At 41.4% G+C, this 17,628-nt stretch overlaps 8 protein-coding genes and 1 non-coding gene across 9 annotated transcripts; 3 read left to right on the top strand and 6 right to left on the bottom strand.

Moving 5' to 3' along the window:
* Positions 1-353: 353 nt before the first annotated feature.
* BRETT_004100 (uncharacterized protein) lies at positions 354-1,568 on the top strand (the record flags this gene model as incomplete). Its single annotated transcript, XM_041282596.1, has 1 exon — positions 354-1,568. One exon carries the CDS (start codon positions 354-356, stop codon positions 1,566-1,568), a length of 1,215 nt encoding a protein of 404 aa, XP_041135372.1.
* Positions 1,569-1,934: 366 nt separating this feature from the next.
* Positions 1,935-4,439, bottom strand: BRETT_004099 (uncharacterized protein; the record flags this gene model as incomplete). The annotated part of the gene is made up of 1 exon (XM_041282595.1): positions 1,935-4,439. The coding sequence occupies one exon, from the start codon at positions 4,437-4,439 to the stop codon at positions 1,935-1,937; it is 2,505 nt and encodes an 834-aa protein (XP_041135371.1).
* A 1,237-nt stretch (positions 4,440-5,676) lies between these two features.
* BRETT_004098 (uncharacterized protein) lies at positions 5,677-6,960 on the bottom strand (the record flags this gene model as incomplete). Its single annotated transcript, XM_041282594.1, has 1 exon — positions 5,677-6,960. One exon carries the CDS (start codon positions 6,958-6,960, stop codon positions 5,677-5,679), a length of 1,284 nt encoding a protein of 427 aa, XP_041135370.1.
* Positions 6,961-9,033: 2,073 nt separating this feature from the next.
* BRETT_004097 (uncharacterized protein) lies at positions 9,034-9,696 on the top strand (the record flags this gene model as incomplete). The annotated part of the gene is made up of 1 exon (XM_041282593.1): positions 9,034-9,696. The coding sequence occupies one exon, from the start codon at positions 9,034-9,036 to the stop codon at positions 9,694-9,696; it is 663 nt and encodes a 220-aa protein (XP_041135369.1).
* A 355-nt stretch (positions 9,697-10,051) lies between these two features.
* On the bottom strand, positions 10,052-11,068 carry BRETT_004096 (uncharacterized protein; the record flags this gene model as incomplete). The annotated part of the gene is made up of 1 exon (XM_041282592.1): positions 10,052-11,068. The coding sequence occupies one exon, from the start codon at positions 11,066-11,068 to the stop codon at positions 10,052-10,054; it is 1,017 nt and encodes a 338-aa protein (XP_041135368.1).
* A 375-nt stretch (positions 11,069-11,443) lies between these two features.
* ARG5,6 (Protein arg5,6, mitochondrial) lies at positions 11,444-14,053 on the bottom strand (the record flags this gene model as incomplete). The annotated part of the gene is made up of 1 exon (XM_041282591.1): positions 11,444-14,053. The coding sequence occupies one exon, from the start codon at positions 14,051-14,053 to the stop codon at positions 11,444-11,446; it is 2,610 nt and encodes an 869-aa protein (XP_041135367.1).
* Positions 14,054-14,927: 874 nt separating this feature from the next.
* BRETT_004094 (uncharacterized protein) lies at positions 14,928-15,470 on the top strand (the record flags this gene model as incomplete). The annotated part of the gene is made up of 1 exon (XM_041282590.1): positions 14,928-15,470. The coding sequence occupies one exon, from the start codon at positions 14,928-14,930 to the stop codon at positions 15,468-15,470; it is 543 nt and encodes a 180-aa protein (XP_041135366.1).
* A 119-nt stretch (positions 15,471-15,589) lies between these two features.
* BRETT_004093 (uncharacterized protein) lies at positions 15,590-16,855 on the bottom strand (the record flags this gene model as incomplete). Its single annotated transcript, XM_041282589.1, has 1 exon — positions 15,590-16,855. The coding sequence occupies one exon, from the start codon at positions 16,853-16,855 to the stop codon at positions 15,590-15,592; it is 1,266 nt and encodes a 421-aa protein (XP_041135365.1).
* A 173-nt stretch (positions 16,856-17,028) lies between these two features.
* Positions 17,029-17,099, bottom strand: BRETT_004092. Its single transcript has one exon. It is a non-coding gene; the product is annotated as a tRNA-Gly (tRNA).
* Between the last annotated feature and the right edge of the window lie 529 nt (positions 17,100-17,628).

The raw sequence follows: 17,628 nt of genomic DNA, 5'->3' as shown, positions 1-17,628 counted from the left end.
CCACATATCATTGGAGTGTCCCAATTGGGGAATTTCGAGGATTGATCCTACAAAGCTGCCATTGATGTTTCTACTTTCGGTACAGATTAGGTGCATGTTTCATGAGCAAAATTGGCCCGAGTATCCTGAAAGCAGGATGTTTCAAAATATGCAGCCGATATTTCGATTTGGCTCACCTGTAGGGAGATATATAATCGTCTATTCTTTGTTACTTTGTGGTTTTTCCCTCCTTCTTTTCTGATTTCAACTGAAGTGTACGTCGAGTTGAAAGTAGTGGTATCTATCAACAACTTGCCATTCTACTTTTATTAACCGCGCAAATAACATATCTAAGGTTCAGAGCACCATATATAATGTCGTCTGCAAGCGAATACATCGATGCATCCAACATCGTGCTTTCGTACGAGTCCGCACAAGGACCTGCAAATATTACATTTGGAGAAATTGATCAGTACATCCACCAGCAGTTGATTCTCTCCTCTGTGTTTGGTGTGAGAATTGGGCTAGCCACGATCTGCTTACCGGTGACATATCTCATTACAAAGAACAAGAAAACGCCGATCTTTGCGCTCAACCTCTCATGTCTTGTCGTTTTATTTATCCACTCGATAATGTACATGTTTACAGTTCACAACAGCTATTCCACAGTCAGCACGTATTTTTCAGGCTACACTTACTTCAACCAGAACGCATCTGCTGTGACGGCAGCTACCAACACCTTCTACTTCATTCTCATCACTTTGGTTGAGTGCTCACTCACATACCAAGTTTACATCATCTTCAGATCCCCAAGCAGTCGAGTCCGGCTTCTTGGCTACCTTGTGACGTTTATCTCGGCAGTTGTTGGACTCGTGACCATTGGCTTCTACCTTGCCTACCTCATTCTGGCAAACGAGGTGAATTTCTTCGATATCCTCGCAGTTCCAGACTGGCTAGTGAATACGCCGCTTTTCTGCTTTACAGGATCTTCCTGCATCACTTCCATCCTCTTAATCTTGAAGCTTGGCCTAGCCATCCGCACAAGAAGAATATTGGGCCTCAAGCAATTCAGTATCTTCCACATTCTCTTCATCATGGCCTTTCAGACGTTGATCGTCCCTACTGTGATCATCATTCTCTCATTCCATGGTGTCAAGTCTCCATATGCTCTATCAGCAATTGGTTTGGCTCTAGTCGCTCTTTCTCTCCCTATAACAACCATGTGGGCCAACTCTGTTTTGGACGGAAAGCTTCCTAGCTCCTCTGCCAATACATATATTCCTTACATGGCCAACTTGAAGAACAGACCGGATGCAACCACTCCACAGTCATCTGCTACACTTTCAGGCTTTGATTATGGGCAAAAAAAGGAGGAAACACACACTGCATCCTGCCTAACAAGTCCCGGAACTCTAGGTGATGAGACTAATACCGAAGATCCGAAGTTCTGGAGGCAGGTCGAGATGTATGCAGACGTTTTGGATCCTAACGACTTGGAAAAGGAGGAAGATGGTACTGGAGAAGCCGAAGCAGAGAGTTGCGATGAAACAACCTCTCCTGCCAATAACAACCCGGCAGATAAGGCTTAGTTTGTACATGTATACTTGTTTTCAATTACAGAAGTGATAGGTTCACCACCAGATAATGTAGTTTCTACTGTAAACGTTTGTCCTTTAATCAAAATCCAGTGTACAGTTTTATCCTTTACTAGAACTGCTTATATGTACAATCATGAACTAAACTACAGAAGGGGTAAGCTAACCACTAAATAATATATTCTCTGCTGTAAAAGTTTGTCCTTTAATCAAAATCAAGTGCAGATTTATCCTTTACTAGAACTGCTTAAATGTACAATAGTGAACTAAACTACAGAAGGGATAGGCTAACCACTAATGTAGTCACCACTGCAAACGTAATGATACTTCAATTAAAATAAACTACAGCTTCATTCTTCACTAGTTGAAGAGAACGTGCCTAAATAGTCCATCCTGCGAGCATTTCCTCGATGTAGCACTCTGAGAAACCTCAGCATCGTCATTGGACGAAGAATCCTGGCCCAAGTACCCGATAAACGCCTCGTACACCTCTTTATCGTCCTCATCCTCTACTCCAACCAACCCATTAAGGCCTCCAAAGCCTCCTGCCAGGGCCTCTGATAATGAACTAACGATTTCCGGCTCCTCCTGCCTGTATAAGGCATCATCAAGGCTCATACTTCCGTCCAAAGGCTCGATAATGGTCACATTATCGTAGACGACGGTGGTGTTGTCACCCAAAGCATGCCGGTTGTACGAGTGGCCACTCTTTGTGGAGATTGTGAGGTTGTGCTCGACTCGGCCTTCTCCGTGGTTGCCGTTCGGCGAAAGAGTCATGTTGGAAGTTCCGTTTTCGGACACCTTCAACTTCAAGATCTTGGAGCCGTTCAAACGCACCTTGAAAGTGGATCCCTTGACAAGCGAAATCTTGTAGCTGGAGTCAGGCGGAAGAGATTGAGTCTTCTGCTTTTCGATAGACACGACCAGCGGGTGGCTTGAAGAGAGGTTGTACGAGAAGAATGTGGAATTGTCGGTGGCATTAAGAATGGCGTGCGACCTCTGGCCTTTCTGGACTGCAACCAGAGTCTGTTTATCGCCATAACCCTTGATGACCTGGATGTTAGACTGGTGTGCGGTTGTGTAGTGCTCGGCGATGAAGTCGAGAGACGTGCCGTTGGCAAAAGTGAAGTTGAAGTAGGTCCGAATCTGGTTCGAGTACTTGGCAGTGACTATTTGGTTCATGAACCCGCTGAAAGGTGGCACAATGGCGATGCTGGTGACCTTGGTGGAGTTGTCTGCAATTTGCACCTCACCCTCGCTGTGCACGACATGCTCATCCTCCCAGAGTGCGAGACTGGCCGAGGATATCCAGTTAGAGCCAATTCCGGACTTCGAGGCTCCGGCAGGAAGATCATCATCAAAGCAGTTCGACACTTCGAAGTCCAAAGCTTCCGGACCCTGCCACAAGTACGGAAGTAGGAGTGAGACATCCAGTGAGAGGCCGACTATGTCATACGAACCGGTGGAAACAATCGGGTTCCAAAGTGCGGGCGAGATTCCTCCCGTGTAGATTACAGGGAAGGGGTTTCTGGAGTCGATCCGCACCCCGTTGTGGTAAACGTTGATCACACGGCATGGCCCATGGCCGCCAAACGTGTGCCCGTGGTCCCGGAACCGGTCCTTGTACTCATCTAAAAGATTCGAGTACCAGAACTCCTCCTCGGCGTTACCCGAGATGTAAATCACCACCCTGGCCTGCGTAGTGTTGGCATTCACCTGCGGGAGAACCACGTGCAACCGCGAGTCCGGGTAATACACCAACGGCGGTCTTCCCGGGAACGATTTTGTGAGTGGAACGATGTGGTTTGCATCCTCTGAATGCTGGAAAAGGTTGTTTCTGCGGCCCGGAATGATCACATCGTCCACATCTTTGACGTTTACCCCGCCATCGGGCTTCTTGAGCTGGTCCTTGTGCGGAACCAACGACCGGTTGCCCTGGTAGTTGTAGTAGAACGCATCTAGCGACACGTTGAACACTCCTGTAAGCTTTGAAGTGATCAAATTGTCCAACTGGAGCATCACCTGCGTGTTCTTCCGGAAAAGCGACCCGTACAGCGACACGTCCTTCTGCGTGAACGTGTGCGAGTCCCTTCCGGCCGGCTCCGGTGTGCTGGACCTCCAAACTTCGTTTCCATCAACATAAACGTGAATTAGTCGGTCGAATTGGATTCCTGCAACCCACACGTTCAATGTGAGCACAACCTGGCTGAAATTCACGCTGGCCGGCGGTGGCACGTACTGTGCAGTCGCGGGAAGACCCCACGAGTTGCCAAAAGTAGAATTTAGCAAGTGCTGCTGGTAAACTGGCTTGCCGTAGTCCAACGCTGGCAAAACTGGAATTTCGATAAACTCATGAAGTTTTGTACCGTTTTTGAGTTGCTTGAAGTATGGAGAATTGACCTCTGAGAGCAACCCGTGTGCCTTGTTGGTATTCTGCCAGGTTTTCCCAGCCATATTGCATGGCCTTGACGGTTTCAAGTCTTTAACCAAACGATGCGGTAAAAAGCACAATACCATCATAAAAAAGCACATCCAAGCCCAATACCAGAGCTTTGTCTTCTTGACCTGGCCTTCAGCATGCCTTCTAGAACCATCTATGCCCTCATTGTCCCTTATAAAAGCCTGCTTCTCTGGGTCAATGTCCTCATAATGTCGATCTGCCAATTTCCCATCTTCCCAGTCACTATAATCATTTGGTGAAATTTCACCCAATTGTTTGTTTCTATTCATTGCGTCATCCTGAAATTTCACGCTCCCTTGATCCTCCGATGCCAAATCTTCTCTTCTGTCGTCATTTCTGAACTTGGAAAAGCCAAGTTGAACTTGATTCCACAAAGACCACTCTCTCGCTAAAAATCCCTGCATTATGAATATTTCTCTCGGTGCAAAAAGCTGCCTCTGCACTCAAATGATACTGCTGGCACTAAGAGTTGAAACTACGAGTCTAAAGTCTGTGTAGTCATAAAACTATAACCCCAATTGAAGCAGCAATAGTTCAGTTGAAAGATAAACTGCAGCCAGGAAAATAAAAAAAATAAAAAAATGAAAGATAAAAAATATAAAAAAGCTAATTAATTGGGTGATAGATAACGATAATGCAGCCAGCAACTACAGAAACTGGCAATTATGTGTATTTGTGGCATTGTTTACCCGTGGAGTCCGGAGTTTGCCGAATAAAGGAGATGGTGCCTTTTTTTTTCTGTCAAGTGATGAGCATCGTGGTTGCACCCGTACACCGCAAACCCCACCCCAAAGGTGGCTGGAAGAGGTTTGTTGAAAACTTTAAAGGGTAGGCAAGAGTCTCATTTACAAATCCTTCAAAAGGTCAATTCACTTTGAGGGGAGCATCAGAATGTTCCAGAGCCTCAGAAAGATATTCAGCTCCTTCCGGTCTGAGGAGGAAGATAGGGGATACTCAAGAAGAGCAGTAAGTGGAAGGTGAAATTTATGCTTATTGGATAAAGCCAAGATACTAACTCCAGAAATATCCAGTTTTACAACTTTGTGGCATTCCTCGTGTCGTGTGTTTTGTTTTCATTTGTTGCACAAAAGCATAAAATGGTACTTTTGACAGATGCAGTTGCCAAAAGAGGATGAGTTGATGTATGAAAGTACGTAAGGGAATGAATCCGGATAAAGCCGGGCAGGCAAGTCGCATTTAGCCGGATTCGACAAGATAAGTGGAGGCAGGAAAGTACGAAGTACAAAAAATATAACATTACGGAGTGCATAATTGATGAGTAGATTACGCATGCTTAATCATGATATGCAGAGCAGGTTATTTTGGCATTTATAGAGTGCTCCTAAATATAAATACATGGGTTATATACGGATAGTAGTAATCATGATTATTGATGTAGAAAAGAAAACGGACCCTTGTTGGTCTAAATCAAGTAGCATTTCTGGATTTTGAGCATTTCTGTATTATTTTGAGCTTTATTCGAGCATTTAAGCACGAGCATTTCTGTTTTATTTGAGTATTTTTCAGCATTGGTCCTTTTAGTTTCAGCTTTTTATATCGGCCTTTTCAGTTCAGATTTTTCAGCTCCACCCCAAAAGCATACATCTAAAATTCAGGGGCAAAAAACGCGTCGGCGGAATTTCAATCAGAACTGTCCTTGAGCGAATTTGGGAGCAAATAGGCTTTTGCCATTTCGTAGGCGGTCCAGCTGATGGCGGTGGAAGGGAAATTGAAAACGATGCGGGGCTTCATGCCGCGCAAAAACGTTCGGAGTCCTTCCTTGCGGTACAGCAGCTGCGCTGCGGAAAAGAACCCGGTTGCGCGCGGGAAAGTCTGCGTCTGTAGCGCCGTCTTTATGCAGTCAAGCGGCGTGGTAACTGCGGCGGCAACTGCGCCCGATATGGCGCCCGACACGCAGTGCAACATTGGGTTGTAAATTTGGTCCGGGTTGATTTTAGAAGATGCGTACTCGTAGACGCCGAAGTTGATTGCCGCAAAGGGGATATTCATGGCCAAAGTTGTAGGGTATGAAATGTAAAAAGGGCGGAGGCGCTCCTTGCGCAACATCTGCGCAGCCACGTGGAACGGCGACGGCTTGTCGCACATGCCGCACGTCTGGATTATTTGCATGCGCTGCTTCACAACATCAAACGGTGTCATAATAGCGTCCGATGCGGTGGTAGCCGCAATTCCCGAAACGGACGCAACCAGCGGATGCCTCTCGTCTGTGATTAGTGAATTCTTCATTTTCACGTGATGGTTCACGTCTTGTAAATGCCGGCAGAGCGCTGTTTTGGTGGACTCGAAAACGTAGTAGTAGACGGCATGCGCAGGGCCTGCGCCGAGAATCACTGTTGAGATGCCGCGCCAGAGGCCGTATAGCCCTTCGGTTGCGGCAATGTGCGTGAAAGCCTGTATTATGCCCTCGCTGGCCTCCATCTGCGCAATCTGCATGCGCGTCTTGATTGCGTCAATCGGGTACATTACACTGTGTTCTAGAATGCCGGCGAACGCACCCGCAAAGAGTTGAGCCAACACCGGCGACTCTTTCGGTAGCGCCTCGTAGTCCACCTGCACCTGCGATGCTGCACCAACCGCCTCTTTGCCATTTTCGTCGCCGTTGCCCACGCGTGCGTCTCCCTCCGGTGTGCCCTGCGCGCCCGCGCATGCGCTCGCCGATGCACTCGCCCCAGGGTTTACCCCTCTGTACTGAAATCTCCGATACACCCTTCCAAAAAACGTTCCCTCTGGTGGGGCTGCCGGTACACTGGCGGCGTCTTGCCGGATAGTGCCGAATGCCATGGGGTGGGTTCTGCCCGATGCTTGTAAATTCTTGTCACTGGAAACCGCCCCGTTTTTAGCCGTTGCTCCAGCAACGGTCGATGATGATGTTTCGCTCATAATTATGTCCGGGACCTGAGACATTTCAGCCTCCGTTTGTGTATTTTTGTGTATCTTGCTGGATGTCTAAATTAGCGGGTGTAAAGATGGTGTGTAATCCCTATTGGAGGACAAGCAAATGCTGGCTGTGTCGATCTTCGTGATGACAGCTGAATCTGGGTATTCGGTATCACTTACTGAGTGAAAGTACTGCTGTTATAACAAGTTATGCTAAATTGGCTAAGTAAAAAAAATTCCCTCGATAGCGGCGAACAAACAGTCAGATTTAAAGGGATACGGTGAACAATAATAGAAAACGGTTACTGCGATACTTATAAAAAAAAAATAAAAAAAAAAATAAAAAAAAATAAAAAAGATCCATGCTTGACCGAAGTGGAAATTTTTTTCTTAACTTCGCTCAGGGAAAAAATATGCCTTTGGCCGCTATACGGAAAAGCTGCCAAGAGATGCGGCGCAATAGGAGGAAAAATAACTGACCATCTCTATACCTAGAGAAGAGGAGGTGGGGGATATCTACGCAGAATTTCAATTTCATCTCTTTAAATTTTTATTTTTATTTTTTTTTTAGAAATTTTAGAAATTCTCCGCTGTTGCGTTTCTTTACGCCTTGGACCCGAGTCGCGCTGATAACATTATCTTAGTAATTAATTATATTGCAAGTACTCCCAGATTGCTTATTCTATGAAGACCGCAACTTCCAGACCAATCACATCATCCTCTGAAGGACCGGGCTATGCAGTTTGTATCATAAAGCAATGTGCAATATTCCCGAATTTGCCGTTTTATACGAACTTTAGAACTTAGTTGTTGATTCAGCTCCGGTCGAACGATAAGCCCGAGCTACAAATCTACAATGTGGTTTTCATTGATAGTCCCCGCAGCCCACTCACTACCCGCTTTCATCCCCGAAATATTGTATTTGTTGTATTTGCGAGGGCGCGTTTATCCAATCTGAATACAGCACCAGAATTTTTTAGTCTCAATAGAACCAAATCTCCACCCAAAGAAAGTCTTTGAAATCTATGTTTGTTGTACGGATGTAGCTGCACTTCTGGTTCTAGACCGTTTTAGGCAACTACTTGATGCTTGGACTCCAGATCTCCAATTCCCCCTAAGCAATCCATTCTTATGTATAAAATGTTGTATTTTAGCACCTACGATCCCACGTCGCATAGAAATCAGCATTTCTACATTTATAGTTAAAAATGATAGCCTGTTGGTTTGTATGCTGTATTTCAGTCTCACAATTGGCCTAACTAAGGCTTCGAGCTTGAGAACATATAAACAAACAGCACATAAGCTTTAAAAAAGTGTGTTTTATTAAGTAAATCCTACGAATAAACAAACTTCCAAATAAAAAAGTGTGTTGTTGCCCGAGCAGCATTTGTTATGGTTTCAATAACAAGAAGTACCAATTTCCTTACCAAAAGATCTGGAATCTATGTCAATTGTTTCTCTCTTTTGTCAATTGTGCTGGTGTGGAATAGATGTTTTTTAAAATCAATGACACACAAAGCGCAAAAATAGCTGTTTCACTAGAAGTGTCAATCATTCCATTATATTCGACACCGTTCATCCACTCGGACCTTTTGAACAGTTTTGGGTGTAGGGCAGAAATAAGCAGTCCCGCATTTAAATTGAAAGTACGATTTGTATATATTTTACAAAGATTGTCTTATTTCATACATTCATTTCATCCGAGCTGGATGACATTATGCATAGGTTGTATTGTTTATTCTTATTGGCCAGTTCATAGTATATGCTTAATTTTTATCATTTTCGTATCTCTCTGTTATTGATATAGAGATCCATCTGCAATACTAAAATAATTTTTGTGCTTAAAGTCAGATGCGGGGTGCGGCCGGTTACTAAGGTGCGGATAAGAGGGTAAAAATATAAAAGAAAAAAAATGAATGTGCCGGTCAGTATTTTCACCACTTCAGCTTAGCATACATTTTTTATTTCAAAAAGTTTACACCTTTTTCGCAGACATTCATCTATTTAGTTGCGCCAAATTATACATTAAGAATCTGAAAAAGACCAAGGGAATTACTGCATTTCTGTGAGTTTACCGTTAGCTGATATGAAATTTGGAGAATGGGATTCCGGTATACGACGTGCCTTGAGTCTGATGACTCTTTGAGAGATGATAAAGCTCTCCAAAAAAAAGTATACTCTGCTTATCAGCATGAAATTCGATTAAATAGATATCGGTCAACAGACATAGATGGAGATGATGATGTCTATGAGTTGGGAGGTGATGATTATGGTGGAGTTGCCAATGACGATTCTTCGTTGAGCGATGATACTGGATCAGAAGGTAATGAAAATTCTGGAGAGAGTGCAATTGGTGGTAATCCCTACCGAAGGGGAACATCGATCGGCAACAGAAACCTTTCTCGTCTTCCTGTACCGTTTTACAAAAGGCATAAGAAGTATAATTGCCATGGAAAGCCGTTAATATATGTTTGCTCACATTGTATGACACATGTTGCATTATCAAGCTATATAGTTTCTGATTGTTATCAAGGAGGTCTAGGAAATGCCCTTCTGATCTACAAGATTGTTAATGTCTTTTGTGACAGAAGTAATGATCGGCAAATGACCACAGGAACGTATTGCATATGCAATGTATCATGCAAGCAATGCGGTCGATATTTAGGCTGGAAATATCTAAAGGCAATTTCTGATGAGCAAAAATACAAAGAAGGGCTGTATATCCTTGAAACGGGTGCAGTCAAACAATTATCACCATCTTAGTGTAAGATATGGTTCCGTTTAGATATCGTGTATTATTTCTTGGGATTTTTAAAAGATTAGTAAGCATTTGGATCTAAGAATTGTTTACATTCTTGTGACATTTGTTCTTTCATAGCTCGTTAATCTTTTGTCCTGCCTTTTTAGTTTGAAAAGCATTTTATTTGATTTATTCATCGTTTTCAGCACATTGATTTCGGTGTCGCTACGTTTTCTTGGTTGGTTATTGGGTCTTTTATTCTGTTCTCTCTTCTTTTTTTATCTCTCTCTTCTCGCGCATCTCTGGTTTTATATGCATGTCCGTCTATTTTCTAGAATATGGCTATTTACAAATGATATATATGTATCTTTCTATCCGTCACGAAGCCTGGAGCTTCTTTAAATTCATCCTCTCTTCTTTTCTTTTCTTTTCTGTGCGCTGGCGAAGCTTTTCTTGTCTTTCGTGTTTCTTTTGCAGCTTCAATTCTTTTTTTTCTTGTTTAGAGATTTGCTTCTTTATCACAGGCGTCACTTTAAACGCTAGCTTCTCTGTTATTTCTCCTTCAGTTTCATATGTTGCCCCCACCTCTTCCAACAATTTCTTGATATTGTCCGACACGAAATTCCTTCTTGCGATTTCGGCATCTGACATTTCTTCTCCATTATTCATTCTCTGTGAGCGAAAGAAGTTTCCTTTCTCATCAAATATTATGCAAACTGGCTCGCCCTTCTTCAATTGACTTGTTATTTCGTGCCTTTTTTGGCCCTCGAGATCATTCGTCTTGATCTTCCAAGACACTCTCACTACTTTGAAGTCTGCACCTCCATTTTCCATCAATATTTCTCCACCTAAAGATTTTGTCTTCTTTTTCCCCTTCTCCTGTTTCCTAATTAACTCCGGATGTGTGATGAGTAAACGCTCGCGGACCTTCTCTCCTAAATAATCCGAATACGCCTTTCTTGCTTGTTGGCGACCAACAATGCGAACCACCGGTAATATTTCTTCACTCAGATCACCTATTCGTTTCCGTAAACGTGATACCAAAACAAGACCCTCTTCATCAAGATTAAGCCTCTTACAGCACTCCAATATGCTCGTTACCCCCATGTCTTTACCATCCTTAATAAGCTTTATGAGACCCTGTTCATTGATTCCTTTCACTTGGCTAATCACTACATTTGCTGCTTCCCTATCCCGTGACGTACCACCAAAAAATAACTCCCTACTTCTCTGTCGTCCAAACATTCCACGCTTCTTTCCCTTGTGGTTCCAATAGGATTTTGAATAGCTCCTAAATTGTAATATGTTGAAAGCATCATCGTACGTCTTGATCTCAGCTCTCTCTCCAAGTTTCGCTATCAAACCGTATACACATCGTATAGTGTTGCAACGCATCTGATCACGATCTTGCGTACTTAAAATACCACCTTTATCGTGACGTACTTTTTGTGATTAATGGTGTTTATTAAGTTATCACCGTCTTAGACGCAACGAGAAAACATTAAAAAAAAGCATGTCCCTCCTCCTCCGAAAAGCATCCTTACCTTTTCCCCGAGGAAATTTCCCCGTTATCAGAAAAAAAATATCAGGCGTTTGGTTTATTCTTACATAGTGAAAAAGGAAGATGGGTATTTCCAAGTGGCTTCGTTCTGTCTTTCTTGCATTCATCTGATCCTCTTGAAAACGTTATAACATTTACAAAAGTTTACGACTTTGTCTATCACTGATATCTTAATTAATTACAACTTTTTTGTGTTCCTGCTAACTACCTTATGCGCACACCATCTTACTTTCTGGAATACCGGCATATTCATCGTACTTCATCATCAAATTAATATTTTGAAGGCATTGAGTTGCAGCACCCTTAAGCAAATTATCAATTGTTGCGACCACTGCCATCCTATCCTTTTCCTCATTCACACTGAAGCCACCTACAACCACACCATGCTTTCCACTAATATCTTTCACGTAAGGTGTATTTTTGATGACAGAAATCATTTTTTCGTTTGCATATTTCTCTGAATACAGTTGGAAAGCATCTTCTGCTGTCAACTTCTCCTTCAAAGGAATGTTTATTGTCAAGGTAATTCCTTGAAACCATTGACCAACGTGTGGCATAAAAGCAACCTTCTTCCCTAAATGAAAAGATATTTCTTTTTCATGTGTGTGGTCTGTCAAAGCGTATGGGACAAGATTGTTATTCAAAAACGACACATCATTCTTCTTCGAAGGCTTTGTTCCGGCACCGGAATAGCCAGAAATGCCAAATATGGAAGGACGCCCACCAATATATTTAAACACGGGATTAATTGCAATCTGAGAAGCAGTAGAATAGCAACCGGGGTTGGATATTCTTGTGGCTTGAGCTATCTCAGCTCTATTGCTTAATTCTGGTAATCCATACACCCATTTTCCTGTCGTATCAAATCGGCCATCCGCAGAAAGGTCAACGATGTGTGATTTTCCAGAGTTTCCAGCATCAATTGCCTGGACAAACGGAGAGCACACACCATTTGGCAAAGCCATCACCCAGACATCAACCTCCCCACTTTTTTCGATCTCCTCTATGTCCACTGGTGATAGGTTCTCGTAGATAACTTCACTTTTGTCGTATCCTTCAAGTTTCTTTCCCTTCAAGTTTCTGGATGAAACATGGGCAACTTCCAAGTATGGATGTTTATTGATCAATCCAATAAGATTTCTTCCAGTGAATCCTCTGGCTCCGATCAATCCGATCTTTCCCACATTATGATTTATTGTCTCACGCAACGGTTGTGTGGAATATGCTCGATGTCCAATACATGCCGAAATTTTATTTTTCTTTGCTGCAATTTTGTTCCCAGCCAGCCCAAGAGAAAAAGTTGAAAAGCTACCAGTCTGTTGTCCATTAAATACACCAGACCCCTGTTCACTTGCAGTAGAGCATTTTTTATAAAATGAGTCAATAAGAGAGCTGATATCGCCAACGTTCTTACAGCCATACCAGTACAAGATTTTTCCATCCTTTGTATATGAACCGTCGGCTTTGTTGAAATGCCAGGCAGTATATGGATCGTCTTCGTCAACTATCCAGTAAAGTGAAGGATAGTCTTTTTTTATTGCACTGAACACGTTGTCTGTAACGTTATTTAGCCAGCCAGCCTTTGAAGCGAGAAACTTGTCAAGACGTGGAATCGTACTATTAAACTCGTGATCGTCACACACAATAGCCATGACATCCAAGGGTTCATCGCCATATGCCTTGAAGCTCATTTTTTCAAGCTCGGTTAGATAGTTTGCAACAGAATTCTTCCCAAACTTAATCTCTGGATCCCTCTCCAAAGCAGAACGGAGCAAGTCAGGCTGAGAGAAGTTCTTCAAAGTCCGCTTCGTAAACAACTTGTAACCGCGGCGAATTAAAGTTCCTGCACCTGAGTCAGTAAATAACTCTTTCTGAAGATCATCAACATTGATAATTGCCACGGAAGAGCTTCTTGGAAGATATGTAAGAAGGGCTTTGATTTCTTTGAGCTTTAACTTCGTTCCATATTTCACCCACTTCTGTTTCAAAAGATCTTCATACTCTTCATCAAGGTTTATAACCGATATTTTCTCCTTTGTGTTTCCGTCAATTATTCCACCTTTTTCATTTAAGTACACAATCTTCAATGGTTCAAAAACTCTTGCAATTTCTCCAGCTGCAACATCTGCATTAACATTCAATATCTGACCAGACGGGGTTTCAGCCATAGAAGTCAAAATTGGCAGAGCTCCAGCGTTAATTGACGCCTCGATTGGCTCTTTATCTACGCTGGTTATATGACCAACAAGTTTATACTTCTCTTTATCCAGATATTGAGCCTGAAAAACACCCCCCGTTATTGGTCTAGCCCTGACGCCCATTTTTTCCAATGCAGTCACAAGTCTGAGGTTTTGTTGCAAAAAGCACCGTCTGACCACAGCCATTGTTTTTGTATCTGTAATTCTAATACCATTAGAATATTCAGGTTCAACACCCTGACCTTCTAAAATTTGGTTGATTTGTGGACCCGTTCCATGAACTACAATGGGATACAATCCCAAGTGATAAAGGAACGCCAAGCATGATGCTAACTGTGGGAGTTGTTGGGTGATAATAGCACCGCCGACTTTAATCACAGCAAACTGCTGTTGGGAAACAGAAGTGAAATATTTCAAGTATTGTTCAACTTCTCTTTTGGAACCAATGTTGTTTAGGAGCTGGATCACTGTAGATCTGGTTGAATAGCACCTAATTGTTGAAAGAGTATTTTCAGGAATGATCTCCGATGTGTATATCATTGGCCTGTAAGCCTTTGATGCTATTTTACAGATCACACTTCTGGCTAGAGCATTTCTAACCGTTAGTGGTGTGTACGGCATTTTGTTGAGGAAGCAAATGTCTATACGAGGGAGTGAGAGGAGAAAAGAAACTGCGAACCGGAAATTTTGAATCGTAGAATTGTGAATGCTTAAGTATTTCTATGTGCAAAGATTCTGATATTTATAGTAATCTAGTTGTGACTAATTGAAATTGTAGAAGTCATGGGAAAAAATTTTTAAAAACAATGCGAAAAGGTTGGATAAATCATGAAAAAAAAATTCACATAAACTTCTTTCCTCTTAAGCGCGTTGCCCGAACAGGTAATTTGCTATACTAACCGCCAAAAAATATATATATACATTTTACATACCTATGTCATTTATTCAGTTTATAGGCTATTTTGAATGTTGGTGTAGTCCATGTGTAATTTGTTCTTCAAATATCATATATTCGTTTCACACATGTTACTTCTTTGTTCTTACCCCCATTTGATTCTAAGGCATCCCAAATAAGGTACTCTGAAACAGTATGTCATAAAAGAAGACTGTCGTATAGCTTTATTATAAGTTAATAAGAGTCTAGTAATAAATATAGGATGAAAGTTGCTGAGATATGGATAGTCTAGTTTGTTTCTTTTCGTATCAGATTTGCCAGACATTTCATCGACTTACCTGCATCGTTAATTGTTCCAGTTTCGCCCACCAATTAGTTTTTATCATAAATTTAATTTTTGATTTTTTGCTGTTAATCGGTTCGTAAGCATTATTTCATCCTTGCACCATATTATTCGCGAGCAATTATGTTTCTACCTCTCTGTGGGCTGACAGAATTCTTAAACCAGATGTCCTCTATTACTGTACATTCCAGGATGATCAAGTATGGGTTAGACCAAATATATTGCCTCGAAGGTCATGCAAATTTTGGTTTGAGGTCATGTCTGATGAAAAATTCAAGGGGGCGACTGCACAAGAGCAAATGATAGAAGCTGCAAGAAGAAATAATTTGGATCTTTTTAAGTCCATAGAAAATCAATATGGAGAGAAGCCGGAGGAGTTCATAAAATTATTAAATACCGCTACCGATGCAACTGGAGATTCAGCTCTTCATTTATGTTGCAAATATGGCTGTTACTCTGTTATGGACGAAATCATAGATTTAGATGGTGTCAACCTTGATATTAAAGCCCCTGTTACCGGTGATACACCTTTGCATTATGCCGCTAATTACAGTTTCTCCGAGCCAGAATATGCACTATTCTTAATTCAACAACTGATTGAGGTTGGTGCAGACCCGTCCATAAGAAACAAAGAGGGACTTAAACCGCTGGACATAATTGGTGGTTCCAATGACAAAATTCGGAAGGTGCTAGAAAGTGCGGAGTATGCAAAAGCTGCTGAGCACATCGGTGAAATTGTGCAGGATGTTGATGATGAAGATAACGATGATGATTCGGTTGAGAATAATAATTACAAATAGAATAATTACAGAAGATTCACGGTTTAGAAAAGCAAAGTGAAATGAAACTACTCGAATTTTACTGAAACAGAGTGTTTGTCTAGTTAGAAATATATGCATATCCAATTGTCAATTTTGCATTAGCTTTCTCCTCTAATTGTAAAATCATCGATTGTAGATTCTCCCCAGTTTTTGAATATCTTCTTGGCTCCTTCTTTAATTTTCCTAAGCTCTTTGATACTTCCTTTGAAGTTGGAATATGTTTTTATGTTTTCAAAACAGTTTGAATTTAGTTCAGCTACCCTTTCAAAAAGAGCTTCCCGGCATAATTGGCTGCTTGCCTCCTTGTTAATATGTTTTTTTGACGATCTTCCGTTTAGTACACCCTTATTTATCACTTCCAACATATTTGGATACACAGGTGAATAAACCAATGATGTGGCACATGCGTTCAGGGAGTTATTCAACTTAAATTGATAGGGGAAATCGGGTAATTCAGTGGGGAGGATTTTAAATGCGTGGAAATAATCTTGAATATTAGTCTCAGATTTGTCTAAATTCAACCGATCACTAAAGCATCGTTGCACATCTACAGGGCTGATGCTTTCTTCTGGAATCACAATGTATTCTAAGTAAAACTGGTACCTATATGCTGGATCAATAAATGAAAAGGTTGTTGAGTTTAGTAAAGAAGTAAATTGTTTCATGCAAAGTTTGTCCGAACACGATTTTGACAAAGATTTTTGCGAATCTCTTCTTCCAGGTTTCGTTCTTACTAATCCTTTTCTATTGAAGAATGATCTCCCTCTAATTGGTTCGAGTCCGCATTTTTCATCTTTCCAATCAACATTGCTACTACTCCTAGAAGAAATATTTTCTAAAGATGCATCCCCACATGGGGCCTCTGTAACAAACATAGCGAGTTTAATTGTACTATCCCTCAATTGAAAAAGGCCATTCCTATTTTGCCTTAAAATTTTGCCACATCTATCATTATCACTGCAATCGTTTATCCTCTTTATATCCTCTAAGAGAATCAAATTAAAGAGTCGAATTGACAAAATCTCTGCATGCATATCATGAAGTAGACGGCCCCTGGATTGGGTATGTATCTTTTCGGCAGGTAACACTTTCAACCCCGTGGTTAGTGTCAACAGATAAGTTTGTGGCATCGTGTTTGTTTTCCGTTTCTTCAACGTTTTTTCCACTGTTTTACCTTGTAATGCAACTATTCCTGATAAAACGGTATATTCGTTTATTTTTGGCAATGCATTCTCAAATGTTGATTGACTCTTAGTTCCTTTCAAGGTTAAAGGATCATTGATAAAGTTCAAGACGCATTGCGCAATTTGATTTCCTTGCTCTATATTTGAGGGATCATACACTTTCCATGGGTCAACCCTCATAATAGAATAATTCCCGCTAAATTCTCTTATATTCAACTATGCAAATTCATATCACAATTACGTGAAGTAAAAAAAAGATTTCTTGACATGACTTAACGTTTAACAGGGAAATGTTGATAAGCTAGGGTAACTTCAAGCTAAAATATTGGATGCAATTTATTCGTAAAAAGTAATGCGCGAGCCCGGAATCGAACTGGGGGCTCATCGATGGCAACGGTGAATTTTACCACTAAACCACTCGCGCATCTGCGAGTTGTAAATGGTCAGACTGAGGGTAACAAAATATTATTTTCAATAACCTGAAGTATAAGGATTCTTTAGATGATTACCAAATCCGTCTAAAGATATATATTAGATTAATAAGATTGTTATCTGATTCTTCTCGTATCCTTTCATATCTCTTATCTCATAGTTCTCTATGAATCATTCTATTCATTCATTATTCTATCTAATCACTTATCTTTTCAATCTCCCTTTCTAGAAAAATAACTAAATCATAATCTAACCTTGCCTCTGTATCAAAGGAGGGCAAGGGCGCATATTTATATTAAATGGAGAATGACACTTCTTCCATTTCTCTTCCAATTTCATACAATAACAAATTATATGCCAAAGAGGAATTGTCAGAGTATATAAATCCCGTGTGACATTTGTATCTGCTTAATTGCTCACATATCTCTGTGCCGTAGCACTACCGAGCGCGCAGATGCCCAAGGTTATGAACGGGATTGGCCATATAGTTCGGATATAGAAAAGACTTCTGTTGCATAGAA

The sequence above is a fragment of the Brettanomyces bruxellensis genome, chromosome 5 (genome assembly GCF_011074885.1).
Source record: "Brettanomyces bruxellensis chromosome 5, complete sequence".
Taxonomy (NCBI): domain Eukaryota; kingdom Fungi; phylum Ascomycota; class Pichiomycetes; order Pichiales; family Pichiaceae; genus Brettanomyces; species Brettanomyces bruxellensis.
The sequence above is the reverse complement of the archived record's forward strand: the minus strand, read 5'-3'. Positions and strand labels throughout refer to the sequence as shown.